The sequence below is a fragment of the Mytilus galloprovincialis genome, chromosome 8 (genome assembly GCF_965363235.1).
Source record: "Mytilus galloprovincialis chromosome 8, xbMytGall1.hap1.1, whole genome shotgun sequence".
Classification (NCBI taxonomy): domain Eukaryota; kingdom Metazoa; phylum Mollusca; class Bivalvia; order Mytilida; family Mytilidae; genus Mytilus; species Mytilus galloprovincialis.
Window position 1 is genome coordinate 882636 of NC_134845.1, and position 16683 is coordinate 899318.

Genomic DNA, 16683 nt, shown 5'->3' on the forward strand with positions numbered 1-16683 from the left:
GTATCAAATTCGGGCAAATCAACATGATCCTCATCTAATTTTGAAATCATACTAAAATATTTGTTCAACAAATTACATTTCTCCTCATCTTCATATACAGTATCATTCAGTTCATTATCATTTATAATATTTTGGAGAGGGGGTATGGTTTCTGAACCTTTTTTGGATTTAATTAACGTTTTCATTAATTTCCAATACGTTTTTGAGTTTGAGGGTTGTTTTGATATTAGACAGTCCAAATTTGTTTCAAAATTTTCTTTGGCGATTTTTTTCATATTATTTACCTTATTTCGTTGTTTTTTGTACTTCATAATATTATTTTCACAATTATATTTAATCGCTTTTTTTCTTAATCTGTCTCGGATTCGAATTTCACGTCTTATGTCATTATTGAACCAGTGTTTGTCATTATGTCGTACTGTTACTATTTTAGTAGGAATGCATTTTTTAGCTATTTTCAAAAATTCTATTGTAAAACATTCACACATCTCATTAGTGGTTTTACTTTCGGGAAGCATAGTATTCCAGTCTATTTCGTCTAATTTCTCAGCAAATTTGGCTTTATCAGCCCGATCGTATAGCCATACTTCTCTTTTTTTAAAAGATTTAAAATCGGACATTGGACATTCGAGAAATGCAACAGGTGCATCATGATCACTAATTGCAGATGGAGTTTTTAGAACATTTGAAAAGGAACATGACATAGAGTCACTAATAATAATCGGATCTAACAGAGTACTACTATGGTCCGTTACTCTAGTAGGTAATTCAATAACATTGGTTAAATTGAACAAATTTAATGTGTCAATCAGTTTGTTATTATGCGTAGTAAGTAAGTCAGAGTTCAAATCGCCCGTTATTACCATCCTCTATATCCGTATGTCAGTTCGTATATTCCCTGACACTAGTTGGTATGTCTGTATCCCTATGTCAGTATATCCTCTAACACTAATGGATAATATGTATGTATCCTTATGTCAGTTCACTAGTGGATATGTATGTATCCTTTTGTCAGTTAGTATATCCCCTGACACTAGTGGATATCTCTGTATCTGTATGTCAGTTAGTGTATCTCCTGATACTAATGGATATGTATGTACCCTATGTCAGTACACTAGTGGATATGTCTGTATCCGAATGTCAGTTAGTATATCTCCTGACATTAGTGGATATGTCTGTATCCGTATGGTAGTTAGTATATCCCCTGGCATTAGTGGATACATCTATGTTCGTATGTCAGTTATTATGTCCCTTGACAATAGTGGATATGTCTGTATCTGTAGGAAAGTTATTTTATCCCCCGATACTAGTGGATATTTCTGTGTTCCTATGTTAGTTATTATATCACTGTTACTATAAGTTATGTCTGTATCCATATGTCATTAAGATGTTCATTCATCACCAGTCAAGCATACGAGACATTGTAGCGTGTCCACACTTGTAGCTATGATATTTATTGAAATTAGTGAACGTTTGCGGTTTTTTATGTGCCAAATTTTATACAAATATAAAGAAATGAGACACGATTTGCACCGATAAAGTTACCTCCAAATTACCTCATTTTATACTGGTATATGTCTCAAGCCTTGATAAACAAATTACAAGTGGCACAAAACAAAATTAATGAGTAATGTGTCCATTGGGCACAGATGATGCCCCCGCTTACACATATAAAGTTAATTAAGGGCATGTTTGCACTGAAGGGTAAACATTGTTTTACTTAACACTGGAAAATTGTTTTAATTTACAGCAGATTCCATTGAGTGTGTAGGGAAAGGTAATATCTTTGGTTAGCCTCCTTGTTAGCTGAACCCTGAAGTCATTATTAGGTCAAGTATACTCCCTCCTTTTGAAGAAGCATAGTCCAACAGACAGAACGGTTGGTTTTCTGTCAGACTAGTATATTCTTAAAGTAGGGTATTTTACCTAACCTAACAATGACTTCGCGGTTCAGCTAACAAGCAAGCTAACCTAACTAAATATATTACCTTTCGCTACACACTCAATGGAATCCGCTGTAACACTGAAAGGCAAAATTAAGCATTGCATTGTATACAGCATTGATTGTAGTTAATTCAACTATAATCATGGACAAAGGAAGATATCTCCAATTTTGAAAATTACTTGAACATTGGCATCATTGTTAATTTTGAATAAAATGAAAAAATAGCATTTTTCCGTTTGTAAAGGACATATATCTAACTCTAGAACATTAAACGTGACGCCACCACACCAGAATTTATACTTGATTTGTGTTTTTTTGGTAATAAGCATTGTTTGTAAGTTTCATAACATTTGGTTGAGACAAACTTAAGTTAGAGAACAGCAACCAATTTTGGGACATACGGACGGACGGACGTTCTGATGAACAAGGGCAAAACTTAATGTCCCCTGTCCCCCTTGAGTAAAAAATTGTTAATACTGAGACTACTATAAAATTGTTATAGTATACATGGTATATTCAACAAACAGTTATCTAGTTAAGAAATTTTAAATGTTTAATACTAGATTTTTAAAACAACTTCGTCAGAATCAGGTTCACAAGATCTTAAATAATACACTTGTCCAATAAATTTCAAAATACAGTGAACTCCATAACCGCAATACACGATCAAGTCATTATACTACTAGTATGTAAATTATAGTATGCAAATAAGAAGCCCTGAATCAACATTTGTGTTATTATAATGTATTCTTAAGTCAATCAAATGTCATGGCTAAAATGGATATCAAATGTCACTTAAGATGTATGAGTAAAGAATGTGAGAGAAATGTTCTTTTTATATTTATTAAAGGTTTCATGTTTTACTTTTAATTAAGTAATGCATTTTTTAATCACTTGCGTATATATATTTTCGTTTGATATGTTTTACAATGTCATTTCGGGGCCTTTTATAGCTGACTATGCAGTTTTGGCTTTGCTCATTGTTAAAGGCCGTACGGTGACCTATAGTTGTTAATTTCTGTGTCATGTTGATCTCTTGTGGGGAGTTGTCTCATTGGCAACCATACCACATCTTCTTTGCTTTATATATATAGTTGAGATATTTTTAGTTAAAATATTACTTTGCAAGGATAAGAAGCTAAACGGACTTAATAAAACCTAATTAAGATATATTCTCGTTTGTTGTTGACTATCTCTACATTTTTGTCTATCTAAATGTGTATGTCCAGTGGCGGATCCAGAGGGAGGGTTCCAGGGGTTGGAACCCTCCCATTGTTGGACGATCAATGCATTTGAATAGGGACATATAGTTGGAACCCCCCTTTTGTCCTGGGTTGGGACCCCCCCCCCCCCTTTCAAATGGAGGTTGGATCCGCCACTGATGTTTGTGCTAGATTTTTTGTCTGCTTAGAATTAATCCACGCACAGTGATTTCTGGCTTGCAAAGGATCTTCCATTACGCTTCTTATTAAACAAATAATTCTGTGTGTTGATATTTGTCTTCAGTGGTTTGATTGATTGACCGGCACTATCTTCTGCTTTTCTTGCCATTTGTGATAAAATAACGAGTTACAGAAAAAGAGTTTTAATAATATAAAAGTTCTTCATCGTGGCAAAATTATTATGGAACAAAGACACAACCTTGTCACGGCCAACTGAAACGAACGAAACATTTTTCAATGAGAAAAAAAACAGACAAATTATGGAAGAATGAATCAACGAAAACGTAACAATGTTTGCCTAAATAGCAACACATACATAAGTGGGTGATTACTTATATACAGCATTTCATACTTTATAATAACAAATAGCTGAAGGTGTAGAAATAGTAAGCATTTGACCATGTGGGCATTCTACTTCTTTTACAATTACAAGAGTAGTTACCAAGTTTTGATGTATTCCATATCTATTGCTGCCCTCTTACAACGAAGGATTTTGCTCATGGTTCTATATAAACGTTAAGCAATCTTAGTTTAACAACAAATTTACAAAATCGTATACATATTTCCCCTATAATTACAAAAAAATGTTTAATCATTATCTAATTGCCATGGCGTCCTATTTATCCAATAGTAGGTTTTGTGGCGACCTTGCCCTCAGCATCAGTAAATATACGAACTCGGTCAACTCGATAGTCCATTGTTACCATAGAATTCTCTGGTAAAACTTGAATCTGAAATATAAAATATTGACATCATTTCTACCTCAAGAATAGATAACCTAAGATGTATATATGACAAAACGTTTAGGAACGTTTTGTTCTCAATGGCCTTTTAACATTTTTGTATTCGAGCTTCACTAATGAGTCTTTTGTAGACGAAACGCGCTTATACTAAATTTAAATCCTGATATCGATGTTGAGTTTAATTATAGATGTTCTATACATGACAGCTAAGTATGTTATTGACTCATGATTAAATTGGAACTATAATTGCATCGAATCACGGAAGCATGGTTGTATCTTTCAAAGTGCAGCTAGGTCAATGATTCAATCAATGTATGTCCAAGCCAACATGATAAAACCTGCTTCTCCGCCAAGCACGTGGAATACAGAGGTTAGAACAATGGCTAATGGGGACAAAGTCACTTTAAATGTGATATGTCGTGATTACTCACATGGCTAGCTACCATGACAAACCCGATCCAGTGTCAGTATAGAACATGCAAGCTTATGCATATAATATTTGAAGTTGGAGTATTAAGCCGTCACTCATCAATCGCTCATTTATTCATTAAAAAACGAGGATCAGACCATAATTCCTTCCATTAGTTTATTAAGTGTATGCATTTCATCGATTTTAGGTAACAAAACAACGACATTTTTGTATGTAACATCATATACATGAAAACCTTGGCTAAAAAGGTTTAAATCTGAGAGGAAGTGCATGCAGACTTCACATTCAGTTCAGCGAAAACATGGAAAACGGATGAAGTAATGTTTTCTTCTGGGTGTATTGTATGTTAAATTCCATTACCTACTATAATCTACTATCATTCTTACTATTTTCCTTGACCAGTTGTCTACTTACTGTCATATTTGGATATTCATTCCTAATTTTTTCTTCAGCTTCTTGCCAGGTCTTTAAAAAAAAACATTTGTTAATTAGATTTATATTATGATAATAAACAGAATTGCAAAAAGAAAATACATGCAGCTTAACTGTTGTGTCATGTGTACTATTGTTTTTCTGTTTGTCTTCTTCATTTTAGCCATAGCGTTGTCAGTTTGTTTTAGATTTATGAGTTTGACTGTCCCTTTGGTATCTTTCGTCCCTCTTTTAACAACCAGATGTCTTAATTTTTGTTTGTTTGACCGTTGTCTCATTGAAGTATACCCATAATTCTTTTTTATGGCGAAATTCATTGTTTATTTTAGTTACAGTTTCAGAACGATTTTCACTACAAAGATTGTCACTGAACATTAGTAATTACGTACTCACTCAGTCTACTAAGATAAATTAGAACTCCACTATCTTCGTAAGCCATGATTAGTTTGGCTCAGTAGATTAAGCATTCACAGTAAAATCATAATGAAATTTCAAGTAAAAAATAAGCGTGTGATTGAAAATAAAATTTTGAACCTAGACAGTCAATTTTTAACTGTGAGAATATCTTCATCATGTATGTATACAACAAATTATGAATCCTATGTACAGCACTACCTAGGACTAAATATATACATTTTTGTTGTTTCCTAAGTTTATAACCTTAATAAATGCATATAATATTGGAGATTATTTACAAAGGAATCTATTATGTCATAGATATTTTAGATTTAAATCATAAAAACCAAACGGTATTTGGATCTAAATAGATTGCTTTGGTTTGGTGTGTATTAGATAGATTATTAAATTGAAAAGGGTTGTTGATTGGAGAATTTTTTTTCAAAAAAAGCATATCAGTTTAATTCTACTTCGTATGACATATAAACAGATAAAAGTAGACCACTCCTGTTGCATGTTTGGTGGCAGCAGTGGGGACAGATAAGATAAGATAACTTTATTAGCACTAACACATTGACAATAAATGGTTATGGCAACAAATTAAAGACTAACTACAATAACATATATACAATGAAGGAGTGACAGTGGATAATTATGAGAGAAATATATAAAAAATAAATGAGAAGCATATACATTATTACAGAAATCAAGTACCTTTTAATAATGAGTTTCTCACCAACAAGCATTCATTCAAATAGTTGACAACAATTTTTAATATTGTTTGGGAATTACTATTTAGAATTGATATAAGCAAGTTATATGATAAGGAAGGAAATTTGTTGTTCAATATAACATTATTTAATTTTTTAATAAGGTTATCTCTCACATATTTATAGGAGGAACATTTTAAAAGAAAGTGAAGTTCATCTTCAATGTCTCCATTGTTGCAGAAAAGACATACCCTACTCTGCTTTGGTATTTTTAGATATCGCCCTTTTTCAATAGATAAAGTATGAGCACTTAACCTCAATTTACATATTAAATGTTGATCTATCACTTTTGGACAAGATCAAGGTTCATAATGTCCATTGCTTAAAAGCAATTCTAAAAAATAAATCAACGGTATTAACCAAAAGACATGCTTTAAATTATACAAAACACAGGATTTCTTACCATCCCCACTAATTCTGGCCATTCGTTCTTCGACATTTTGTATTTTTATGTCTCCGTGTGGGCGTGGCACACAAACAATCTAAAAGTGAAAGTAGCTACTTCCGTTTTCTATTTCTCTATAAAATTCACGCCACAAATACTTGATATATTTAAGTGTGCATTTTAGTGTTATTAAGTCTCGTTTTAAGTTAGAATTAAGACAAATTAGCAAATGAATGCTTTGTTTTGACGACTTTCAACGAGTCTTTGCGAAATTAAAATATAGGGCCGAGAAAAAAAGGACGAAATCACTAAAACCGGAAAACATTTTTGTTTAACCGGAAGTCCTCTTCAAACTTGACAAGCTAGATCAAAAACGTCAACGTGACAACTGTTTGGAATAAAAAGACGGATACAGAGCTGTTATTTACGATTTTATAGAGAAGTTGAATCGTGACCTCTAGTCGTAGTATATAGAAATCAAAACCATTTCAAACCCTTACACTTAAAACTTTACGAGACAAAATGAAACTGTTTACACGGTTTCTGTTTATTTTTACATGGACAATATTATGCGTCTCTATTGTTGAAGTTTTATGTGAAAATCAAAAAGATATTGTGAAAGATATTATCAAAGGAAAAAACGAGGACAAATCTAGTGAGGTAATTTGCTTCAAAATTTCATAAACATCATCATAGGCCATGTAGGCATCTATCTAATTACCATGATTACATGTAGTTTAATTTATCGCTGTGGATATCATAATTCACAGTTCAAAAATTAAACCTGACACGAAGTCATTGTATTAATAAAAACATCCCATCATTAGAATTTATCACATACTGTTAATTGTGTTGTTTGCCTTTTGACACAGTCACACTGTCTACTAGTTGTAGCTAGAAATTAGAATACAAATGTATTTCATGCCCTTCACATCATTCTTTGCTCTTGAAAGATATATTTATAATTAGTGTTGTCATTATAGAGCAGCAGAATATGTAGACTTCAGACTATGCGAAATACGTCGGACCGTCGGACAAATCCGGTGAATAATGGATCGGTCTGGTAAAATTTTGTTGAATTCCGGTCCGAATGTCCGGTGTTTTTTTTATGGAACATTCTAGCAAAATTGCCAAACGATCTCAAATTCATTTTCATCTTTATTATTCACCACAGCGATGTTTGTTTTGTTCAACCGCTAGCTTTATGCCGAACATCGACAACCAGTAATGTGTAAATCCGGGTAAAAACATATCTGACTGTCAAAAACAACAATGGATGCCATCATTGGCACAACCGGAAATGTAAATAAAACCGGATCAGATTCTGGGAACGGATAAGGATAATTCCGGGTTTGCCGATTTAAATACAATAAATGAATAAAAATCCAAGCAGATCACAAAATTTAGCTATGAAATATAACCACAAGAATTGAAAACCAAAAGATATATGAAAAAGAAAGAAGAAACAGGAAATAATATTTTATACAGAAACTCTAAATTATGTTTAGTTCACAAACATTGTCAAAATCCAATAAAATGGGACATTACTCTTCACTGAAATGCATTCAAGCAATTGTGCACAACTTTCATAACAATATCCCCTCTTGTTACATCATTTTGTTTTAATTTTTGCATTTTGGGGAGGAGTAGGGCACAACAAAGTCATACATATGTTTGTTGTTTTTTGTCGGATAATATACAATTAGATGTAAAAAAAAATTGGTCTGGTAAAATTTCATTCGGTCTGGTAAAGCTAGGATGCTTACCAGACCGAATGTCCTGTAAAAATAAAATTCATTCGCATAGTCTGAAGTGACTTTGATTAACTTACTCAAAAGAAATATATATACCATCATGCAGGAACAGAATTCTGAAATCGAAAAAATAAAAAATAAAAAAATATAAAGGGACAATTGAAGAGGGGGCGAATATGGTTCAATTAATTTAAATCAGCCTTAAAGTTAAATAAAAGGTGGGAAATTTTATGTTTCTGTCATAAACAATATTATCTACATGCCTTCAGCATATACTAAGTGTATACTAGATGACTAGAATTACATACCACAACCATTAACAACAGGAAATAAATATCTGACGTGATACACATTTCTCAGAATTCTTCTTCTTTGAATTCTTAAATTCAAAAACTTACCAAAAATTTGTTCATAAATTATAAGGAAGAGAAATGAATATATACATTGTAGTTGTTTGTGCTCTGTCAATTTCAACTGATAAGTCTGTCAGTTATCTAGGAGTTGACATTGTTAAAAATGATGTCCTGATACAAATATTTACAATTTATGATGGTTCATGTTAGGATAAAGACAAAGATTTATACATTATACATGTCATCGTCACTCATGGTTTTGTTTATATTTTTTTCAGCATGAGAAAGAAAGCTCTGATGAAGGATCCATGTTCCACGCTTTGAGAAAGAAGAGTGGAAACTTAGGATTTCTCCATGCATTTTTGGCTTCATTATCTGTGATTCTCGTATCGGAAATTGGTGATAAGACATTTTTCATAGCAGCTATCATGGCTATGAGACATTCCAGAACTATTGTGTTTGCTGGTGCTATATCCTCGTTGTGGCTGATGACTATTTTATCAGGTATGTTTATCTGTAGTTATTGAGCTCCGTCACAGGGGATCGACCTCTGAGCACATTAATCCATGATTCCATGGACAAAAGCTACATATTAAAGTTGTATTTGTAGTTTATAACATGTACATTTAAGTTCTAAAATAAATTTTAGATTTAAAGACAATATTAGTCAATGTTTTCATTGATTTCTTATGTTGAAAATCATTTCTTTTGGGAGTTGTAGACAAAAAATAAAGAATAGAAATTAAAACAGCATAAAATATGTAAGAGTACCAAAATGAAAAGCTTTCTCATTTATTTTCATTTCATTGTAATCAAAGTACATGTAGAATTGTATCTATAGTTTAACTTGTAAAATGATTGATTGATTGTTAGTATTTAACAACACCTTATAACACTATAGACAATATCAGTGGAAGAGGTTGAAGTGTAAAAAAACTACAACTTTCTGCAGGAAAATGCCAATCAATTAAACATGCACAGTGATATAAATAGGACTCATTAACTCAGTCTTGACAGGCTAGAGATACAGTAGATAAACTACTTGGACAATTTGATTTCCAATGCTCCCAAAGAATATGCTTTAACCAACATTTTGTATTGTTAATTTTATTTTTTATATTTCAGCTATAACATGTATAATGGGATATGTATTAATGCTTTAACCAACACTCTGTATTGTTTATTTTATATTTCAGCTACATGTATAATGGGATATGCCACGACTATTATTCCACGATGGTTTACATATTATTTTATATTTCAGCTATAATGGGATATGCCACGACTATTATTCCACGATGGTTTACATATTATTTTATATTTCAGCTGTAATGGGATATGCCACGACTATTATTCCACGATGGTTTACATATAATTTATATTTCAGCTATAATGGGATATGCCACGACTATTATTCCACGATGGTTTACATATTATTTTATATTTTAGCTATAATGGGATATGCCACGACTATTATTCCACGATGGTTTACATATTATTTTATATTTTAGCTATAATGGGATATGCCACGACTATTATTCCACGTTGGTTTACATATTATTTTATACATGTATTTTAGCTATAATGGGATATGCCACGACTATTATTCCACGATGGTTTACATATTATTTATATATTTCAGCTATAATGGGATATGCCACGACTATTATTCCACGATGGTTTACATATTACGCCTCCTCAGCATTATTTGCTGTGTTTGGTCTCAAGATGATAAAGGAAGGTAAGAACAAGACTTTCTTTGTGGAGAGTTGTCTCATTGGCAATCATACCACATCTTCTTTTTTTATATATATATTTCTCTACTTTATCAATATTTATTTAATGGATGAGAGGTTGAATCATTACACAACCTGTCTACAACCTTTCTACATTGACAAAACCAAATGAAAAAATTTACTGCAAAACTTTATCTAACACAGAACAAAAGCGGTAACATTAACATTTCATCAATTAATTTAAATCACACATTCATAAACAACTAAACTGATATAAACACTTCAATTCGCAACCATGTATGTATACCTACATAATTTATAAGTACAAATAACTTCACCAGTTATCTTCATCTTGTGAACAACAGGTCATCTACTACATCTACGACATAGCAAAGCAAAGCTATGTTGTCACTCGAAAAAGGTACTTTGACCCATCACTCAAGTATGAATTTAACTTTGACGTCTTCCAGCATTACAAAAAACTTTCTATATAACATTTACAAACAATAGTTCCAAATTGTGCTAAAAATTTATATACAGGTGCAGGTTAAAAATATTTTCTATCTATTGATTGTGTACGTTGGTCAGCCACTACAGAGAAGCTTGGTGTGTTTAGTCTTGAATTCCTTACTGCTCTCAATCTCTAATAGTATGTCTGGTATTTTATTCCAGTCTTTGATGGTCCGAGGAAAAAAGCTGTAGTTGTAAATATCTTTGTTTGGTCTAATTTGTACGTATCTTTTAGTGTTCGGTTGATGGAGTCTAGAAGTTCTTCTTGATTTTCAAATGTGCGATGGAAAAGGTAGCCTTTTCATGGATGTCTTTATGAAGGAGCATTATACATACTATTTTTCTTTTAGTTTCTAGTGGTGTCAGTGCCAATTTTTCTACAAGAGTTTTAACTTTTCCATGCACTCTTGAGTAGTCATGACCAGGTCAACTAATAAATACAGAGTTGAAGCGGTCCAGGAATGTAATTTTTTCCGGAAATTAATTTCTGTAGTAATCTGTTGTATTGATACGTACAATGTAAATCTAACAATTTATTATTAATAATTTACTGAACAATCTCCTTGTTAGTTCAGTAAAACTAACACTACAGGGGTGCCCTGTCAAATGCTGTAGACACGGTATTCATTATAACAGCAATAGTGCAATAAATCAGATTTTAGATAAAAAAAACCCAACAAAAACCCCCAACATTTCATCTATTCATCTACCCATACCTTATGTCTCGAAACTTAGACATTTTGTGGTGAAATTTTCAGGGTACGCTGTGAGAATAAATTTACCCCAATTGAACAAGGCACAGAGGGCCCTTTGTGATAAAAATTATCTTTTTAGTTTATTCTTTTTTTTCACACAAGAAACTTCTTTGGAAATAAGTTCTTTGCTAGCATTGAATACTTCCATTGATTTAACAAAACACAACCAATGGTGAAGCTCAGTCAATTAATGAAAAAAGAAACATATCATTGTACAGACATTGTTTGTTTACATTTTGATATATACTTGAACAAACCACTATAAGGGGCATTAGGGAAATAGAGAACTTGACATTAATCAGGCTGCCTACGTCAACAATGAACACTACACGTAATATAAAATATTCTCAAAACAGGCAAAGAAATGAAAATTATTGACTGATTACTTGGCAGGAAATAAGGTATGAATAGGGCTAACAAACTTGATGATCTACATAAAAATATGAAAATGTACATGATGTAGTATGATTGAATTAGACAACTCTGGACAAGAGACCAAATGACACCAAAATTAACATATTGATTATGCAGTTAATGACAATTTACAAAATGTATATTCTGTTAGGAAAACAACTTTTAGTCCTTTGACTATGATTTGAAATAGGAGCATACATTATCTGTGTTTTATAGGTTATGAGATGTCCCCTGATTTAATAGGATCATAAAATATCTGTTTTATAGGTTATGAGATGTCCCCCGATGAAGGCCAAGAAGAAATGGATGAAGTGCAGGCAGACATTAAAAAGCAAGAAGAGGAGGTAATATCAACAAGAGTTATTTCCCTTTAACAGTAATGTGTAGTATAGTCCGTTTGACTTCTATAAATCTTCAAAAAATAATTCTTAAAATTTCATTTTTAAAGATAAATATTTTTTTTCTTCATGTATGTTAATGTATGATATATACGAACTCTGACTATGCATATCATAATTTTAAACCTATAATCAAAAAAGTTACAAATTAGGTCTCTATGTTACTTCAATTTATTTTAATATAAAATACTCAATGGAGTACGTATGAGTAGTGTAACAGCCTTCCATTCAAAACAAAAACATTAGACATGTGCTCTAAACCTGTTTTATTGTACCATGTGACTTTACTCATTTAAATAACTCTGGTCATGTGTGCATGCTTTTGTATTTCTCATTGAATACAGAAAGCTCAGTAATCACATGACCAGAGTTATTTAAATGAGTAAAGTCACATGGTACAATAAAACAGGTTTAGAGCACATGTCTAATGTTTTTGTTTTGAATGGAAGGCTGTTACACTACTCATACGTACTCCATTGAGTATTTTATATTAAAATAAATTGAAGTAACATAGAGACCTAATGAGTAACTTTCTTGATTATAGGTTTAAAATTATGATATTCATAGTCAGAGTTCGTATATATCATACATTAACATACATGAAGAAAAAAAATATTTATCTTTAAAAATGAAATTTTAAGAATTATTTTTTGAAGATTTATAGAAGTCAAACGGACTATAGTGATGAAGTTGAACTTTTGTGTATAATTAATCTGATAATAAATTAAAAATAACACTTAATAAATAAAGTGACCTCTTGATAATTTTTTTTCTCAAACACAAGAAATTGATAGCAAAAAATGTATTATAAGGAACTATATGAATTTTTTTTTATCAATTTTGCCTTCAAAAGTTGAACTTAGTTTCTTAATGATTTTTTTTCTTCATATATCTGTACACTCTTAAGAACTGATTCAGTTTAACTTGACATTGTCCATCATTTACAAGTTTGCAAGGTCCATAATTTTTTTTAATGTGATAAGTTATAGTCTTGCAATTATTTACCACAAAAAGTAGGGAAGATTTATGAGAGTTAAGAAGGTATGGACCTTATTATCAAAATATGGTGAAGTGGTCATCTAGTGTATATATAAGAAGATGTGGCATGATTGCCAATGAGATAACTCTACACAACAGACCAAGAAATAGAACATTAATCATGATATTAGAATAAGAAGAAAGTTCTCTCACAAGCAAAAAAAACCTGAACTGTGAAAATATAAGGGCATACACTACGCTAGCCTGTCAACAGTACTGGGTTTGTGAGTTTGAATCCTGTACATGGTAGGGGGTTCTCCTATTAAGAGTGTCAGTTTTAAAAAAAAATTAAATTAAAAATCTTATAAAAATTGATTTAGAGTATACTGTAAACCAACTTATTTTCACGGATACTTTATTTCGCGTTTAGTCCTTTCTAATCCACTTTGCGGCAATTTAATTCGCGATTATCTAATTTATTTGATGTAGTAAAATAAAAAAAGATCCAAGTTATACATATTCGCGACTATTTAAATTTGCCTTATTTTTCTCCTCTCGAAAGTCTCGAAATTTAATCACTCGCGAAAATTAGTTGGTTTACAGTAGTCAATACTACTGAAAGTTGCATGAAACATGACCAAACAATCAATCAATATAGAAATGATGACACATGATGTGATTGCCAATGAGATATAACTACATGTATCCACTAGAGATTAAAGGATAAAGATGTTTAACAAGAGATCACTGTAGGACCTTAAACAAAAATTAAAACTAATGCTTAGATATACAGTAGAATGATGTGATATGAGTGCGAATGAGACCTGTAACTTTCCATCCAAGTCACAATTTATAGAAGTAACCATCATAGGTCAAGGTATGGTTTTCAACATGGAGCCATGGCTCTCACAGAACAGCAGGCTATAAAGAGCCCCAAAAAATTACTAGTGTAAATCCATTTATATGGGAAAACCAATGGTCTAATCTAAATAAAAAGATGAGAAACAAGAATCACTTATGAACCACATCAATGAAAGACAACTACTGAACATCTGATTCCTGACTTAGGACAGGTGCAAAACAATTGCAGCGGGATTGATTAAGATATATGTTAAAAAGTCTTTTAATTCCTAGTCATGATAAGTTTGTAAGACATGTAGTTTTCATTGTATTAAGAAACTTTCATGTTAAAAATGTCTGACAATCAAAATATAAATATGTGAATAAACTGTATAATAAAGGCAGCAAGGGTCAGCAAAAAAATGGGAGATGTGTTAAAAAATATAAACAAATTTACAAATTCCAAAAGAAATTTTCCAATTCCCGCAAAAAATACAGAAGAAGACAAGTAGTTTTGAAAAAACAACAACAATATCACTGCAGATTAGATTGATTCCATATTCATAGATAACTTTCATTGTGTTTACATTGTCTTCCTGTATTGCAGTATGAAAAAGAGCGACTAGGAACCCAGGATATAGAGACTGGAGTAATACGGACACCTGGTCGGAAATGGTTCCATGCACTAGTTGGAACTGTATTTTTACAATCATTTACATTAAACTTTTTAGCAGAATGGGGTGATAGATCTCAAATAGCAACAATAGTCTTAGGGGCTCGAGAGGTAACTATTCATTAACATACAAAGATTTATCTGGCAGAAATGTTATCAGGCAGCATTTATATGTAAGATGGGGGGGGGGGGGACATCATAGGGCTGTTTGTATACAGGAATCATATCTACTGTTGAATCATTATTATATGGACATGATAAATTATATATGAAGTTTTATGCAGACTTTAGCAAAACTATTAAATCAAATATCCATGAAATTTCAACTTTGTTTAGTGTTTTCTTGCATGTTAATTCATCTTTTATCCATTTTCAATCTCTAACTTTATTTCCAATTTTGTAATTTATTGCAAACTGCATTAACACATGGGTAGAACATTTTCTGGTGAGAAATCATTCCATTAATCAAATATTGAGATACCAATAAGACTCATGTTCCTGTAATTTAAAATTCTGTTTGAGGGATTTTAGGGAAGATATACAGTATAACAGACAACTAAAACTACAATAATAAAATACAAAACTCAATCACACTGTTCAATGTATTAATTAATGCTTACTCAGTTGATACAGAAATCAGGTGTTTTCTATACTGTAAAATACATGTTTTCTTGTTTTGTTAGAGTCACTGTGATAACAGGTATAATATTTGTTTTGTTGTAGAATATAGCTGGTGTAATTATAGGAGGGTGTATAGGCCATTTTATTTGTACTGGAATAGCTGTTTTAGGAGGAAGAATGGTAGCTCAAAAAATATCTGTAAGAACAGGTAAGTGATTAGATATTCAGAACCAAATCTGATTGGATGAAAGTTTGTATCTATAATATGATTGGATGAAAGTTAATATCTGTAATCTGATTGGGTGAAAGTTCATTTCTATAACATGGTGCAATGAGAAACAATTATACAAGTTTGTAAAATTATTTAAAGAAAAAAAGAAAGAATGCAATAAGGTAATAAATAATGAGACAAAATACTATCAGATATTGAAGTGGGACAACATTGTTACACTGACAATTATTGGCAGGTCAACATCTTTGAATTACAATATCTATAATTTGTTTGAGTATGTTTGTACTAGAAGTTTGATGTGTCTTTTTTTGATACTGTTAAAAAATCACACTTAATTTGATTGGAGGAGTGTCTTGTGTATGAGTACAGAGAAGCTACAGTTAGTTTAAAGCAAACAACAACTAACAAAAGAAACATGTTTCCAAGACAAAATATCATTCTGTTACAGTGTATTTGATGATGAATTCTTTTTGTTACAGTGACTCTGATTGGTGGAGTTGTATTTTTAATATTTGCTTTGTCAGCATTTTTTGTGATGCCAGAATAAGCTTAAGAAGAGAAGATTAGAGATTATTATTTATGTTTGTGATATTAATAATAAAACATGTTAATATGTTCGTCCTTTACATCTTAATCATGATGTATGTGTGTTTAGATATTAATAATAAAACATGTTATTATATTCGTCCATGATGTACATGTTTTAAGTTTGTTAACAATTGTTACCATTGGTAATACCCATAGCATGAGTGACAGCATAAGTTACAGTTATCTTAAATCGCATATTACATTTTCACTTGTTTGTTTTCACATGAGCTGAAGACATTTGTGAATTGGATTATCCATAAAAAGAAGATACTTTTAAAAAAACTCATT

General features: G+C 31.5%; 2 protein-coding genes across 2 annotated transcripts; one reads left to right on the forward strand and one right to left on the reverse strand.

Annotated features, from left to right (window-relative positions):
* Nucleotides 1-3514: 3514 nt before the first annotated feature.
* LOC143043057 (uncharacterized) lies at nucleotides 3515-6666 on the reverse strand. The gene is made up of 3 exons (XM_076215551.1): nucleotides 6562-6666; nucleotides 4975-5025; nucleotides 3515-4118 (listed from the first exon to the last, which is right to left on the reverse strand). Exons 1-3 carry the CDS (start codon nucleotides 6595-6597, stop codon nucleotides 4008-4010), a joined length of 198 nt encoding a protein of 65 aa, XP_076071666.1. The 5' UTR covers nucleotides 6598-6666; the 3' UTR covers nucleotides 3515-4007.
* A 233-nt stretch (nucleotides 6667-6899) lies between these two features.
* LOC143084821 (putative divalent cation/proton antiporter TMEM165) lies at nucleotides 6900-16355 on the forward strand. The gene is made up of 7 exons (XM_076260885.1): nucleotides 6900-7203; nucleotides 8929-9154; nucleotides 10293-10391; nucleotides 12333-12409; nucleotides 14889-15065; nucleotides 15678-15783; nucleotides 16287-16355. The coding sequence occupies exons 1-7, from the start codon at nucleotides 7066-7068 to the stop codon at nucleotides 16352-16354; spliced, it is 891 nt and encodes a 296-aa protein (XP_076117000.1). The 5' UTR covers nucleotides 6900-7065; the 3' UTR covers nucleotide 16355.
* The last annotated feature ends 328 nt before the right edge of the window (nucleotides 16356-16683 follow it).